Genomic DNA, 13,591 nt, shown 5'->3' with positions numbered 1-13,591 from the left:
GGCTGGCTCGGGAGAAGGTGGTTGCAGTCCAGTCACCTCTGGAGAAGCCGGACCCAGGCCCTGGGCGCCCGCAGTGGACCCACAAACCCGAGCGCCCCGCGCCTGCCCACCCTCTCATAAGTGTGGGCTGCGGCCAGCTTAGAGAAAGGACTCCCGTCTGAACACAGTCCTGCCTCAAGTCTGATTCAGCCTGGGGAGCTGGGGTTTCCCAGCCTTTTATCACGTAACGCCTTTTAATGAAGTGGAATGGAAAATTACAAAACCAGTAGACTTCGAAAGTGAAATAATAATAAAGACAGTAATCTTGTTCATTTTCCAGGGGAACTGGGTTTGGTCATTAGAGTGTGTGAAAGTCCCTGTGCGTGAGCCATCTGTCTGTCTGCCTGCCTCTCTCTCTTTCTGTCCCTCTCTCTCTTTCCTATGAACTCAGAAGCCCCCGCCTTGCCCATCGATACTCGGCTCAGGCTTCCATTCATCCACTTACCTCTTGGATCCGCTCCCATGGACGTTTTCTGTTGTTTTCTAACAGGTTTCTTGGGATACTGTTGACATAAGTAGCCCACGTTTAAAGTGTACAGCTTGTTAGCTTTTGATACACGTGCGCCAGGAAACTTCACAACTAAGACAGTGAACACCCTGCCCCCCACCATCGCCAAGGCAGTGTGCGTGGACGTTTAGGGTGAGCTCTGGCTCAGGGGTGGGCCGTGGCTGCCAGGACCCAGGAGGAAGCAGAGCCTTAGCGACCGGTACTGAGTCTTGTTAAAAACTCAGGTGAAGATGTGGCCTTAGGACAGACGTGTTTTAGGACATGGCCAAGCCCCTGCTCCACCACGAATTCCCTGTCACCCTGGCCAGGAGCAGACAGGTCTCATCAGCATGTGCAGGTTGAAATGATCTCATCTTACAAAGAAATATTTGGGGTCTAGCTTGGAATTACAAGCAGAAAAAAAGCAATCACCCAGAGAATTTAAGCAGCAGGTAAGGCTTTGTTTTTTGAATTCCACTTTTTTAAGAAGGGATGGGATTTTTCCACTCCAGGTTTTGGGGAGAGGTAGAAAGAAGGGGACTTGGAACCCTGTCCATCCCCAGGACGGGTTTCCTGCCACATTCCTGCTGTGGGGGAATGTGCTGTGGGGCATTTCTGCCTCTGGGGCATTCAGACACGGGCGAGGGTCCAGATGCCAAAGGACCACGCAGAACACTCCAGCTACCTTTGTGCAGGAATCTGCACTGTACCCCAGCGGCTGGCAACCATGACGTCCACAGGTGACGTCCACAGGTGAGGCTCCTGTGACTCAGCCACGAATGCGTGGGGTCACAGTGACCCTCAGGGACACAGGGTGAAGCCGCTCCAGAGTGCTCAGGTCTCACCCTCGCCAGCAAGTCCTGAGTCCAGGGCTTCCTCCCGCCCTGGATTAGATGGTTCTTCCTTCAGATTTTCAAAGGCACCACGGGGAATCTGTAGGAAAACAGGTGCTTAGTATCGCATCTCTCTTTGCAATCTTGCTTAACAGAGGAAGCTTCCCCTTCCACGGAGGCTCCTTCCATGGCTAACACTGACTGTGGAACAGCAGGCTTCGGAAACACGGCAGCGGCGATCTCTGAAGAACAGCCTGTGCCCTTCAGAGCAGGCAGACACACCCGTCAGAGGACGGGCCAGTTTCGGGTGGAAAATGAGGAGGAGGAGATGTCTGCTTGCCCAGGATGCAGACTCTGTTCTGCGCATCCGCGACGCTTCCACCGCCACCTGGAAAAGCTCCCTGTGTTACATTAATTCAAACCACATGACACGGCTGACTGCAGCCATTTTCTACCTTCAAACAGGGTCCTTTCAAAACAGAAAACATATACAGGTCTGGGGGGCCCTCCGCCACCGCCACCTCCGCCCAGACCCGGGCTTTGGAGAAGTGTCCATTCCGGTTCTCCGCCCATTTGTTGTGGGTTGTTCGGTTTTTTGATGTTGCGCTTGCCTGAACTGCTGTGTGCTTTGGAGACTAATCCCTTTTCAGTCGCATCATTTGCAAATACTTTCTCCCATCCTGCTGTTTCATTCTGTTTATGGTTTCCTTTGCTGTGCAGAAGCTTTTAAGTATAATTGGTCCCATTTATTTGTTTTTGTTTTTATTTTCATTACTCTAGAAAGTGGATCCAAAGAGAATGAAATAATGCCATTCGCAGCAACATCATGGACCTAGAGATTATCACCTTAAATGAAGGAAGTCAAATATAGAAAGACGAATATGGTATCACTTATATGTGGAATCTTTTAAAGTGATCCAAACGAATTTATTTACAAAACAGCAACAGATTGACAGACATAGAAAACAAACTTATGTTTATCAAAGGGGAGAGCTGGGGGAAGGGAGGATAAATTAGAAATTGTAGATTAGCAGATACACTCCGTTAGACACAACCTACCGTAAAGCACAGGGAACTCTACTCAATATTCTGATCTAACCTACATGGGAAAAAAATCTGAGAAAGAATGGATATATGTATGTGTATAACTGAATCACTTTGCTATACAGCAGAAACTACAAATAACTATCACAGCTATAAATCAACTATATTCCAATATAAAACAAAAGTGTTTTAAAAAAGAAAAATGCTACTTACGCCTGGCTGCTTTACTAAGAGCTAATCCTGTACTGTTTGGAGACCTTCGCTCACACATCATAGGATAAAGGGGGTTTGATGACAGCTGTTTCTTTTAAACCTCAGCCTCCAGGGGTCCCAGGAGCAGGCCACCAGAGGAGAAAGCGGTGCTGACTCGATCCCTGCAGGAGCCAGTGCGGGCACACTCCCCACTGCCCTCGGGGCCCATCGCGCCTCCAGGGGCCACCGGACGGAAGGCAGCTCATCTTTCCCAGTGCTGAGCGAGCGCCAGGCCCCGGGTCACCGCGCCGGTATAAAGGGGAGGGGCAGACTCAGCCCGGGCGCTGGGGACACAGGAGGACGCCCGCCCGCAGAAGTAGCCTGAGCAGCCGGGAAGGACCGCAGAGTAAGCCCCGGCTGATGCGGGTGAGCCCGCCGTGGGCACGTGTGGGAGCTGGGTCACATGTGCGTCTGCTGGGGGTCTATTTGCCTTCGTCCGCAGCCTTTCCCACTCAGAATTCCGGACACCCCGTCCCCAGCCTCCCTATCCCTGCTTCCCACCCCAGGGCCGACTGCGGTGGGTCTGTGTCCACCACCCCCTGCTTTCTGGTGGCCTCATCTGTCTGTCTGTCTGTCTGTCCGTCTGCTTGTGTTCCTGCTCTATGAGGACTTGGAGGGCTGCCCTGCTGAGCTGGGCTTCCCTGGGGTGAGAGCTCTGAGACCCCGTGTCTCTGGGAAGCCCCAGAGAGAGGAGCAGCCGAGCTCCCCTTAAAGTGCCAGGTTCCCCCCGGGTCTGAATGAGCGCAGCGCCCAGCCCCGTCCTCCCGGAGGAGAGGCCATCCGTGGAGTGGATGCGCCCACGCGCTCAGCACCCCCAGCCCTCCCATGTTGTCAGCCCAAGCTTTTGCCACGTAATCACTGGCTGCCCTGACTCTGGAGGACTCGGCCCTTGGGGACAAACTGCTGCCTCTCTAAGCCTCTTTGGTCTACAGGGCCCCCACAAAGTGGTCACCCGCCCGCCCCCTCAGATCCCACCTCTACGGCCCTCACAGGCTGGCCTCGCTCCTGCCTCCCGAGCGGCAGCAATACCCCTGTGACGTCACAAGAAGCACTTGGAAGATGCTCCTGGTCCCTGTCCTTGGCTGCCTGGGCCTGGTTCCAGAACCTTCTGGAGCCCCCAGCAGGGTGATGCATCTTTGAGGGGGGCTAGGCAAAGGCTCACAGGCTAAACTTCAAGAGTGGAGGGCTGTCCCGGGAGGGGAGACAGCCCCCTTGTTTGCTCCCTGAGCCCCAAGATGGCCGGCATTCCCAGGGCAGCGCAGGGCTCGGGGAGATGCACACCAGGCGTGCCCACATCCAGAGACCAAGGGCCTTCACAATGGAAGGCGGCCCCCTCCTCCTGCAGCCTGCTGGAGCCCAGGCCAGCCTTCACAAGGAGCGGTTCCTCCACCAAGCCCACTCCCTCTGGACTCAGGTCAGCAGGCCGGCGAGAGGAAAAGGCCAGGCTGATGAAGTGGCCCTGCATCCAGGCAGGCCGAGGCTCTGCTTCCCCTGGACGTGAACGTGTGGAAGTCACTGCTGCAGAGGCCCCGGGCCATGCTCGTGTGTGCCGGACACAGAGGCCCAGGGCCACGCTCGTGTGTGCAGCTGGGCTGCGACCAGGAGAGACTGAGGCCCCAGGGCAGTGGCGGGCAGGCTGGCCATGGGCCATGCTCTCCTCGGGGTCCTCACCATTCCCAGAGGGGATATTGACCCATTTCTTTTGTGTGGGGTCTGTTTAGTATCAGGGTGAGGCTGACTTCATCATATTATGAATTAAGAAGCATTCTTGCCTCTTTAATCTTCTGGACTAGTTTGAGACATACAGGTGTCAACTCTTTAATGTTTTGTAGAATTTATCTGTAAAGCCATCTGGCCCTGGACTTTCATTTGTCAGCAGTTTTTGTGGTTGGTTTGTTTGTTACTGCTGCTGATTCCATTTCATTACCGGTAGTCAGCCTGATCTAATTCTTCCTGATTCAGTCTTGGGAGATTGTATGTTATTAACACTATGAATTTACCCATTTCTTCTAAGCTATCCATTTTATTGGTGCACAGAGTCAGACACGACTGAAGCAACTTAGCAGCAGCAACAGCATGTTGGGTGCAAACATATTTACAATTGTTATAACTTCTTACTGGATTGGCCCCTTCATCATGTAATATACTTTTTTTATGTTTTGTTGCTGCTGCTGCTAAGTCGCTTCCGTTGTGTCCAACTCTGTGGGACCCTATAGACGGCAGCCCACCAGGCTCCCCCGACCCTGGGATTCTCCAGGCAAGAACACTGGAGTGGGTTGCCATTTCCTTCTCCAATGCATGAAAGTGAAAAGTGAAAGTGAAGTCACTCATTCGTGTCCGACTGTTCACGACCCCATGGACTGCAGCCTACCAGGCTCCTCCGTCCATGGGATTCTCCGGGCAAGAACACTGGAGTGGGGTGCCATTGCCTTCTCCATGCCTTGTTGCAGTTTTTGCTTTAAGGTCTGTTTTGTCTGATATAATAGATTTCCTTTCATTTCTGTCTGCACGCAATACCTTTCCCCATCCCCTCACCTTTAGTCTGTGTGTGTCTTTATAGTGCAAGTGAGCATCTGGCAGGATGGGTCTTATTTTTCCATCCATTCAGCCACTCTATGTCTGGAGCATTTAGTTCACTGACATTTACAGTGACTATTGATAGGTATGTGCTTATTGCCATTTTGTTAGTTGTTTTCTGATAGCTTTTGCAGTTCTTTTTGCTGCTGCTTCTTTTGCTTCCTTCCCTTGTGACCTCATGACTATTTAATATCATGTTTGAATTCCTTTCTCTTCTTTGTGTGTCTGTTACAGGCTTTTGATGTGTGGTTATCATGAGGTTCATATATAACAACCGGTAGAAATACGTGACTACTTAATTTGATGACCTCAAGTGCAAATGCATTCTAACCACCCTACGTTATTACCCCCCACACGTTTAGCTTGCTGACATCTCATTTTACACCATAACCACTTATGATGGACATAGATGACGTTAACGCTTTTGTCTTTAAACTTCCTACTAGATTTATAAGTTGCTGTTCCATTACTCTCACTTGATGTTTGCCTTTACCACTGAGTCTTTTTTCTTTTCTTTCATACTTAAAGGGAGAAGTCCCTTTAACATTTCTTGTAAGGCCAGTTTAGTGGTGCTGAAATCTCTCGGCTTTTGTTCGTCTGTAAAGCTTTTTCTCTGCCCTTCAGATCTGAGCGATGGCCTCGCCGGGTCGAGTAGTCTCGGTTTAGGTTCCCTTTCATCACTTAGTATATATAGCGTCACTTCTTCATCGCTTAGTACATGTAGCATCACTTCTTCATCGCTTAGTACATGTAGCATCACTTCTTCATCGCTTAGTACATGTAGCGTCACTTCTTCATCGCTTAGTACATGTAGCATCACTTCTTCATCGCTTAGTATATATAGCATCACTTCTTTCTGGCAAAGTTTCTGCTGAAAGGTCAGCTAATGGTCTTATGGGCATTTCCTTGTAGGTAACTAGCTGGTTTTCTCTTGCTGCTTTTAAGATTCTATCTTTATCTTTAGTTTGGCCACTTTAATTATAATGTGCTGATGCCAGCCTCTTTGAGTTGTCCTTGTTTAGGGCTCTCTGTGCTTCCCGGACCTGGCTGTCCTTTTCCTTCCCCAAGTCAGGGAAGTTTTCAGCAACTATTTCTTCAAAGAAGTTTTCTGCTCCTTTTCCCCTCTTTTCTCATTCTGGGACCCCTGTATGTGATGTTGTTATAGAAGTCTCTTAAACTAGCCTCATTTTTTACTCTTTTTTTCCTTTTCCTGTTCAGCTCCGATGATTCCACCACTCCGTCTTCCAGATCACAGACCCCTTCCTCTGCTGTTGGAACGATCGAATCGGTTGATTCCTTCTCGTGTTGGTGGATTTTTCAGCAACTGTTTTCTTCAGCTCTGTTTGGTTCCTCTTTACATCATCTCCCTGTTGAAGTTCTCACTGTTTATCCTTCTTCTGCGTCCATGAGCATCTTTGTGAGCGTAACCGTGAGCTCCTTACTAGGTAGACGGCTGACCCTTACCTTGTTTAGTTCTTTCCCTGAGGTCCTCTGCGTCCTGCTTTTGCCTAACTCTCTGTGTTCGTTTCTATGTGTTGGGCTATTTGGTTACTCTTCCCAGTCTTGGATGAGAGGCCTTAGGTGAGAGATGTCCTTGGGGGCCCACGGCATGCCCCCTCCAGTCCCCAGAGCTCCATGCTGCCGGAGGGCCCCTCTGTGGGCTGCAAGGACCCTCCTGTCATGGGGGGCTGACTGCGGCAGACCCCCTGAAGGGCAGGGCAGGCCTCCTGAGCAGTGAGCTGTGTGGCCCCAGTGGGGCATGGGACAGTGGCCGGCCCACTGGCGGCCAAGGCCAGCCCCCCACGTGCTGACCTGGGGGCACTCAGGATGGACCGAGAGCAGCCACATGTGGGGCCAGAGGAGCCCCCAGGGCTGGCGCTGGCCCCTGGACTTGCTGTGGGCAGGGCTAGCTCCCCAATCGCGTGGTGCCCAGCCAGTGGTGGGCAGGAGAGGACGGGTGCGGACAGCTCGTGCTGGCTAAGCCGCTGGCATCGGAGGCCAGGAGGAGGGCTCCAACGTGGTGCCGGCCAGCGCTGGTGCCCACTTGGCAGCACAAGCCTCCCACAGGGGCTGCTGCCAGCATCTGTGCCCCAGGGCTGTCCACGGGGCCCCGCCTCCCCAGAGGCACCCCAGGATCAGTCGGGGGTCTGACCCTGGCTCCTGCAGACTGCCACCCCACCCCGGGTCTCCCCAGCCTGGCAAGCAGAGTCTGTTCCCGCAGCCCTCCAGCTCTCCTGAAAGGAAGCCAGACATTCTGGGAGCTCGCCTTCCTGCTGCAGGAACCCCAAGCTGAGGAGCTCGACGAGGGGCTCAGACCAACCTGCTCCTTGGGGGAACCTCTGCGACTGTGAACTCCGGCCCACTGGTGAGTTGCTGGCTGCAGGCTGCAGCTCTCCATACGCTGTGTCCCCACCACGGCTGCCTGTCTGGCTGTGGGTCTGTTATGTCTTCAGTCCTGGGTCCCCCTTTCTGCTAGTTTTCTGGCCACTCTCACTAATGTTGCTCTGAGTGTCTGTGGGAGGAGGTGAGCTCAGGGTCCTCCTTCTCCACCATCTGGGCCCCCAGCACTGCTGGTTTCGGAGCTGTTACTGCCACCTCCCACACAGCTCACACGTGCGCAGCCTCCAACCTCCTGCAGGGACACCGGCCCTGCTGGGCGGTCAGAAGGGGTGGGGTCCTCACGGTGCAGACCTGACTGCGGAGCAGGGCTCATCCCTGGGGGCTCGGAAGGGGCTGCCCCCAGGCCGAGGGGGGTGGCCACACGGAGTCCGTGAGTGAGGAGGGGTCTCCCCTGGGGCCCAGGGCATCCTGCAGTTTCACCGTCACAGTGGAGCCTGGCCCCAGCTGGGCTGCTCTTGCCCCCAAATCTAGCCTGTCCCCCACCCCGTCCCCCGTGGGTCGGGACGGCCGCCCTCCCAGCCCTCGACCCTGCTGGCTCCACCCCCTGCCCTTCTCGCCTGCGAATGTCTCCCTGCTCCTCCATCACACCCCAGCAGGTGCAGGCTTGGGCTCGGGGCACTGGGGTTAGTCACATGGCCTTGCAAACGCCGATCCAGCAAGCAGGCAGCTCCAGAGACTTAGAGCCGTTTCTAATGGGTCTGCGGCCAGCCTGCAGCTTCTCCTTTAGTTTTCATAAGCCCCCTGTGCCCGAGTGCAGAGGGCTGGTCTCCCGAGTGCTCTTGGACCCCGAAGCGGGCGGCGGGTCGTTTCCCTCTCTTCTCCTGGTTCCCGCGCTGGCACCCCTGCTCCTGCCCTGCGCCCCGGCCCCCAAGTCACAGGGAACTCGGCCCCTACCTGCTTCCAGAGGAAGATCTTCAGGCCTTGAGCCAGCCTCCCCTGGCTCCCGCTGTGCACACGTGGGCCTGGGCTGGTCTTCCTCCAGGGCTCGTGGCCTTCAGATTCCCGGCTCTGGCTGCGGCTGCCCACAGCTGTGCCCACAGCCAGCCCTGTGTCCCAAGGGTCAGCCAGTGTGCAGGCCCCAGAGGTGGCTCCCCGGCCCTCACACCCACACACACACATGCAGCGTGCAACACACACGGGAGCTCCTTTCGCACCTCAGGCTGCCCGGGCATGGTGCTGAAACCCGACCCTGTACTCTGAGGCTACTGGGGGCTCAGGGAGGCTCTTCTGCACAGGGGCTCCACTAGTCTCCACACCCGTGGCCTCAGTCCCACACGTGGCCTGGCCCTTGGCCTCGAGGAGCCGAGCACTTACACAGCTCTGCTCAGCCGACCCCTCACCCGGACGCAGAGAAATGACCTGCCTGCCTGGAGGACCAGAGGCCAGGCATCCTGTACCCATAGCTTCTAACAAAGGTCCCAGATTGTGCATCTCACCATCTTCCCACCAAACGCAGATGCAGACTTTCTCTAACCAAAGTCGTCTCTCCATCCTTTCAGACAAGAGCATCTGGCATGTGGGCCTGAGCCCAGGGTGAGAGTTTCCTTCTGGCCCCTCGAGAAACCCCGTGACAAACGGCAGCCGGTTCAGCAGGGTCAGGGTCCTGCTGGGGGCGGATTCTCCCAGCCACGCCAACCACGGGAACCATACAACCCACACCACAAACGCCAGCTCAGGACAAACACCTGTGCTTGAGACTGAATTCTCAAGGTCAAGTCTGACCAGCTTAGGGGGTTTGAAAGCCCACACGTGCCTTAAGAGTTGAGCTGCAGAGGCAGGCCGCACTGGGCCCCTTCTTCATGGCGTGGTTAGAAGCACGGAGTAGCAGAGAAGCCACCATTGGGTGGGGGGCTTCATCCACTGCTGCCCCCGACCTGCTCCTCCTCTGCTGGGAGGGAGCCTGGTTGGTCCTGCAGTCCCCACGGTCGGAGGTTTTAACAACAGCCAGTTCCAGATGAAAAACCTCGCTTTCTGTCCCCGGGATCTTACCTCGATCTCAGTTCCTAATTATGCCAGGGGTGCCTTTGGAATGACCTTGCCTGGTCCCAGGGGTCCACAGGGGGTCTGGGATCTCCCGTGAGGCTTCTTTGGACCAGTGTCCACCCTGCCTCCTGAAATGCGGGGCCTTGATAGGGAGACGTGATGCAGCAAGGCCAGCACATGAGGCTGTGGCCGCGCCGGACAGTCTGTCCCTCACCGTCCCCAGGGGAGGGTGGCGGGGCAGAGGGAGCGTGGTTTCCGTGGGAAGGCCCAGGGGAGGCAGGCGGAGGGTGGGCAGGCCTGTGGGATTCCAGGGGTCCCAAGGTGCAGGGCCGTCCCTGGCTGTCTGGCACCCCGTCCTGGGTGAGGAGGGCAGGTGGATTGTGGCCCAGAGCGTGGGTTCCCCAAGGAGAGGGTGAGGGTCCCGCATTGTTCAGTGTGTATTTCAAAAGTGCACCAGGAGGCCCAGACCCAGCACCGGGGCGTCAGAACAAGGTGTGTAGGGGTGGGTGTGCAGGGCGGACATCAGGACGCTGGAGACACGGTGAGCACAGTGACGAGCCGGGAGGCACCACAGACTTGGAACAGAAGGTGACGTGTGCCATCCTGGAGGCGAAACTCAAGACCCGGTGTGGGCAGGGCGGCTTCCCTTGAGGCCTCACCCGTTGGCGGGTCCCAGGTCCTCGTGGGGTGTCCCTCTGTGGTCTGTGTCCCGACCACCCCCCTGTAGGGACATCGGTCCTCCAGGTCAGGGCCCCTGGTGACCTCACTTAGCCTTAGTCACTTCCGTCGTGCTTTGCCGTCCTGGGGTCAGACGCACAGAGCAGCCACTCGGGGCTCAGGCACGGCCGCTGCTGTGTGGGCACCACACACCCCCCAGCCATCTCCACCTGGGATCACCCACATGAGAAGCAGAGAAGAGTTGCTGTCACTTAAGTTTCCAAATGCCCAAAGGCCCCAAATGGGATTTACCATCAACTGCTACTTCCCCTAATCTAGGAAACCAGTCCAGAAGGCGGCAAGCCCGCTGGTCTGAATGCTCTGTGAGCCCCCTGACAGTCTGACCCCCAGGAAGGTGCAAGGGGGTGAGGGAAACGTCTGGGGTGGAGCCGCCTTCTTATCGGTAAGCTCTCAAACCAGCACAGCACAGCATGACAGATCTGCACATTCTCCTTTATCCAGAACATGAGCAAAAGCTACACCATGAAGTACCACGGAAGGGTAACCTATGATGCTGATGTGCTAAAGATGTTTTGGGAGAAAAAAATCAAGCTTCACACGGAACAACTGCAAAAGGAGGACATGAGGATCCGCAGGAGCGCCCTGGACAGGTGAGCTCGGTGCCAGCAACCTGAGGGCACAGAGACACACCTGTACCAGGGCTGCCAGCCTTCAGGATGCAGTCTAGAGACCCCGCCACCACCCGCTTCCCACCCTCAGATCAGTGTCACCTGAGGAGTGGGTATGAACCACTGAACATCAGCCATGCCAACTCAGCTTCAGAATCACATCACTGTTCAGTAGTGGTAGAGAAGAACACCCCATCCATCCCTCGCCCATCCCTCCATCACCTTATCCCTCCATCACCCCATCCGTCCGTCACCTTATCCCTCCATCACCCCTTCCCTCCATCACCCCATCCCTCCATCAACATATCCCTCCATCACTCCTTCCCTCCATCAACCCTTCCCTCCATCACCCCTTCCCTCCATCACCCCTTCCCTCCATCAACATATCCCTCCATCACTCCTTCCCTCCATCAACCCTTCCCTCCATCACCTTATCCCTCCATCATCCCTTCCCTCCATCACCCCTTCCTTCCATCACCCCCTCCCTCTATCACCCATCCCTCCATCACCCCATCCCTTCATTCCCAATCTCCTGAGGGCCCTGTAGGAAGTTGCCCTGCAGAGTTCATCTGATTTCATCTGTTTTCTGACATTTGCTCCCGCTGGATGCAACCAATCAGCAAGTCCATCCTGCTCCTTGTCACACACGTGCTTGACTTACAGACTCAAAGCCAACCCCACCTTCTTCCTGAGTGGATGCAGGGGCCCGTGGGTGCTAAGGGGAGTGTCCTAGGTGACCCTGCTCAGTGGACAGTTAAGAGGGAATGTTAGCACATAATTTGCACCAAGACAAAGTCTCAGATGGCCAGAAACCTCCAAAGTGGCCCCAACCTTAGTCCCCAAATAGCACCAGCAGCTGCTGCCCTGCGAGCTAGGCTGGAAAGGCGGATTCTTGGCTACTGTGGAGGGCTCAGCCTGGGTACTGACCCTGCCAGGGGCCAGAGGTCTGGTTGCCATGCTGCCCCCCCCCCCATCCAGTGCTTCTGGCCACTCGGCACAGGTGTGCGGCTGCGGCGCCTCCTGTCCACACCGTGTGGCCCCCAGAGCTGGCCACTGTCCTCCCCTGGCCTCCTGGGGGGGAGGTCCTGGCACAGAACCCTCATTTGAAGGGCTCCTGGCCCAGGATCCCTGCTGGGTCTCCGTGGCCTCCTCCCTGTCCTTCATGTGCCATCAGGCCCAGGACATTCTGGGTCTCAGCCCATGAGGGAAGGTCCCAGGAGCAGGCTGCGGGTCAGCACTGCCTCGCCGGTCACTGAGGCCCTGGGCGGGGCTGACAGCCTCACCTGTCAGGGGAGATGTGCTGGTGACATGGCCTCAGCCCGCCCCCAGCCCTGCCCCTGGGCAGCAGCAGCTCCGCCCTCATCCCCAGGCGGTCAGGGCTGTCCTGGCCTCTCCGCTGGCTCGGGGGAGGCGCCCTCCTCCCTGTGTGGGCGCTTCCCACCAGTTTGCCCCGCAGTCCCGGAGGCGGGTCCAGGCCAGGCTCCCATCCCAGCCCGCTCCCTCCAACCCAAACCCCTTGCTCACATGGGGCCCAAGGGCATGTTCAGTCTACAGGGGCCTGACCCCTCGACGGGCCTGTCTCCCCCGGGTCACCACTGGGAGTCGTGCTGTGGTCCCAACCACAGACCCCTGACCTGGGAAGCGAGCTCCCGAGGGCCCACCCGTGGTGCTGGGTGGGGCAGGCCAGTCGGGGCGCTGCGTCCTGGCCTCTGGTCCTGCAGGGGCCTGCCTGCCCCCGGCTGCACTTTCCCTTCTGGGAGGAGCCTACGGGGCCCTTCCTGGTGGGCAGGCGTGGCCCTAGGAGATGAGATGGGGCCGGCACCGGGCACGGGCCTCGGGCAGCCCGGTGTGCTGGGTCCTCACTGAGCCCAAACGGCCTCCCCCAGGCTCCGCGACGAGTGGGCTCGGCAGCTGGAGAGAAGGAACCAGATGCTGCAGAGCTCCCAGGAGGCGCCCCCGCGGCCAGCCCCGCTGGGCACCCCCGCCCTGCGCACCGGGGACCAGCTGGCGGCCTGAGAGCGCAGCTCCCTGCGGCCCCGCACCGCCCTTGTGGCCGCCCAGCCCCCACGTGGTTTTGTGTCTCTAGCATGATGTAAGCGCCCAATAAAATCTCAGATGAGTGGATGTTTTGTGACCATTTTTATTCATACCTGTAAAATGTACACACACTAAAAGTGAACATGATGCTACTAACTTCCAGTAAGTTAGAAAGAAATCTCCGGACTGTGGGGACTTGGGCAAATTTGAACACAATTTAATTCATCTTTGATCAAAATGTCTGCAAAAGCTCAGCCTAAGGACAGTGCCCGACGTGAAGCTGTGTAAAGCCGTGTGCTCCCCAAGTCCCTTCAAAGTCCTCACTCACCACCACATCATCTCAGGAAGCGACACAGCCTCTTCCTCACTTGGGTTTGGAGGCACAGTCTCCGGAGGCCGCAGAGGCCGGTAGGGCTGGGACTCAGTGTTTCAGTGTCACCCCTGCCTGTCCCCCCAGCGGGGGCTGTGACTTCCCCGGGACCCCGGATGAGAAGGGGGCTTGAGCCCGCAGCAGAGGCCAGGCTGAGACAGGAGGACCGGGAGCCAACCAGATGCCCGCAGGGGCTGTGCCCCCTCCACACGGCCCACAGTGG

The 13,591-nt window shown here is 56.6% G+C and overlaps 1 protein-coding gene across 2 annotated transcripts; it reads left to right on the top strand.

Annotated features, from left to right (window-relative positions):
• The first annotated feature begins 2,559 nt into the window (after positions 1–2,559).
• On the top strand, positions 2,560–13,085 carry LOC113890285 (protein FAM240B-like). Of its 2 annotated transcripts, none has more exons than XM_027538221.1 (4): positions 2,560–3,001; positions 7,454–7,597; positions 10,795–10,943; positions 12,848–13,085. In XM_027538221.1, exons 3-4 carry the CDS (start codon positions 10,798–10,800, stop codon positions 12,975–12,977), a joined length of 276 nt encoding a protein of 91 aa, XP_027394022.1. In that variant the 5' UTR covers positions 2,560–3,001; positions 7,454–7,597; positions 10,795–10,797; the 3' UTR covers positions 12,978–13,085. The 2 variants fall into 2 exon arrangements, with proteins under 2 accessions (XP_027394022.1, XP_027394021.1); XM_027538220.1 differs by having other exon boundaries at positions 2,560–3,021.
• The last annotated feature ends 506 nt before the right edge of the window (positions 13,086–13,591 follow it).

This window comes from Bos indicus x Bos taurus, chromosome 3, assembly GCF_003369695.1.
Source record: "Bos indicus x Bos taurus breed Angus x Brahman F1 hybrid chromosome 3, Bos_hybrid_MaternalHap_v2.0, whole genome shotgun sequence".
NCBI classification, from domain to species: domain Eukaryota; kingdom Metazoa; phylum Chordata; class Mammalia; order Artiodactyla; family Bovidae; genus Bos; species Bos indicus x Bos taurus.
The sequence above is the reverse complement of the archived record's forward strand: the minus strand, read 5'-3'. Positions and strand labels throughout refer to the sequence as shown.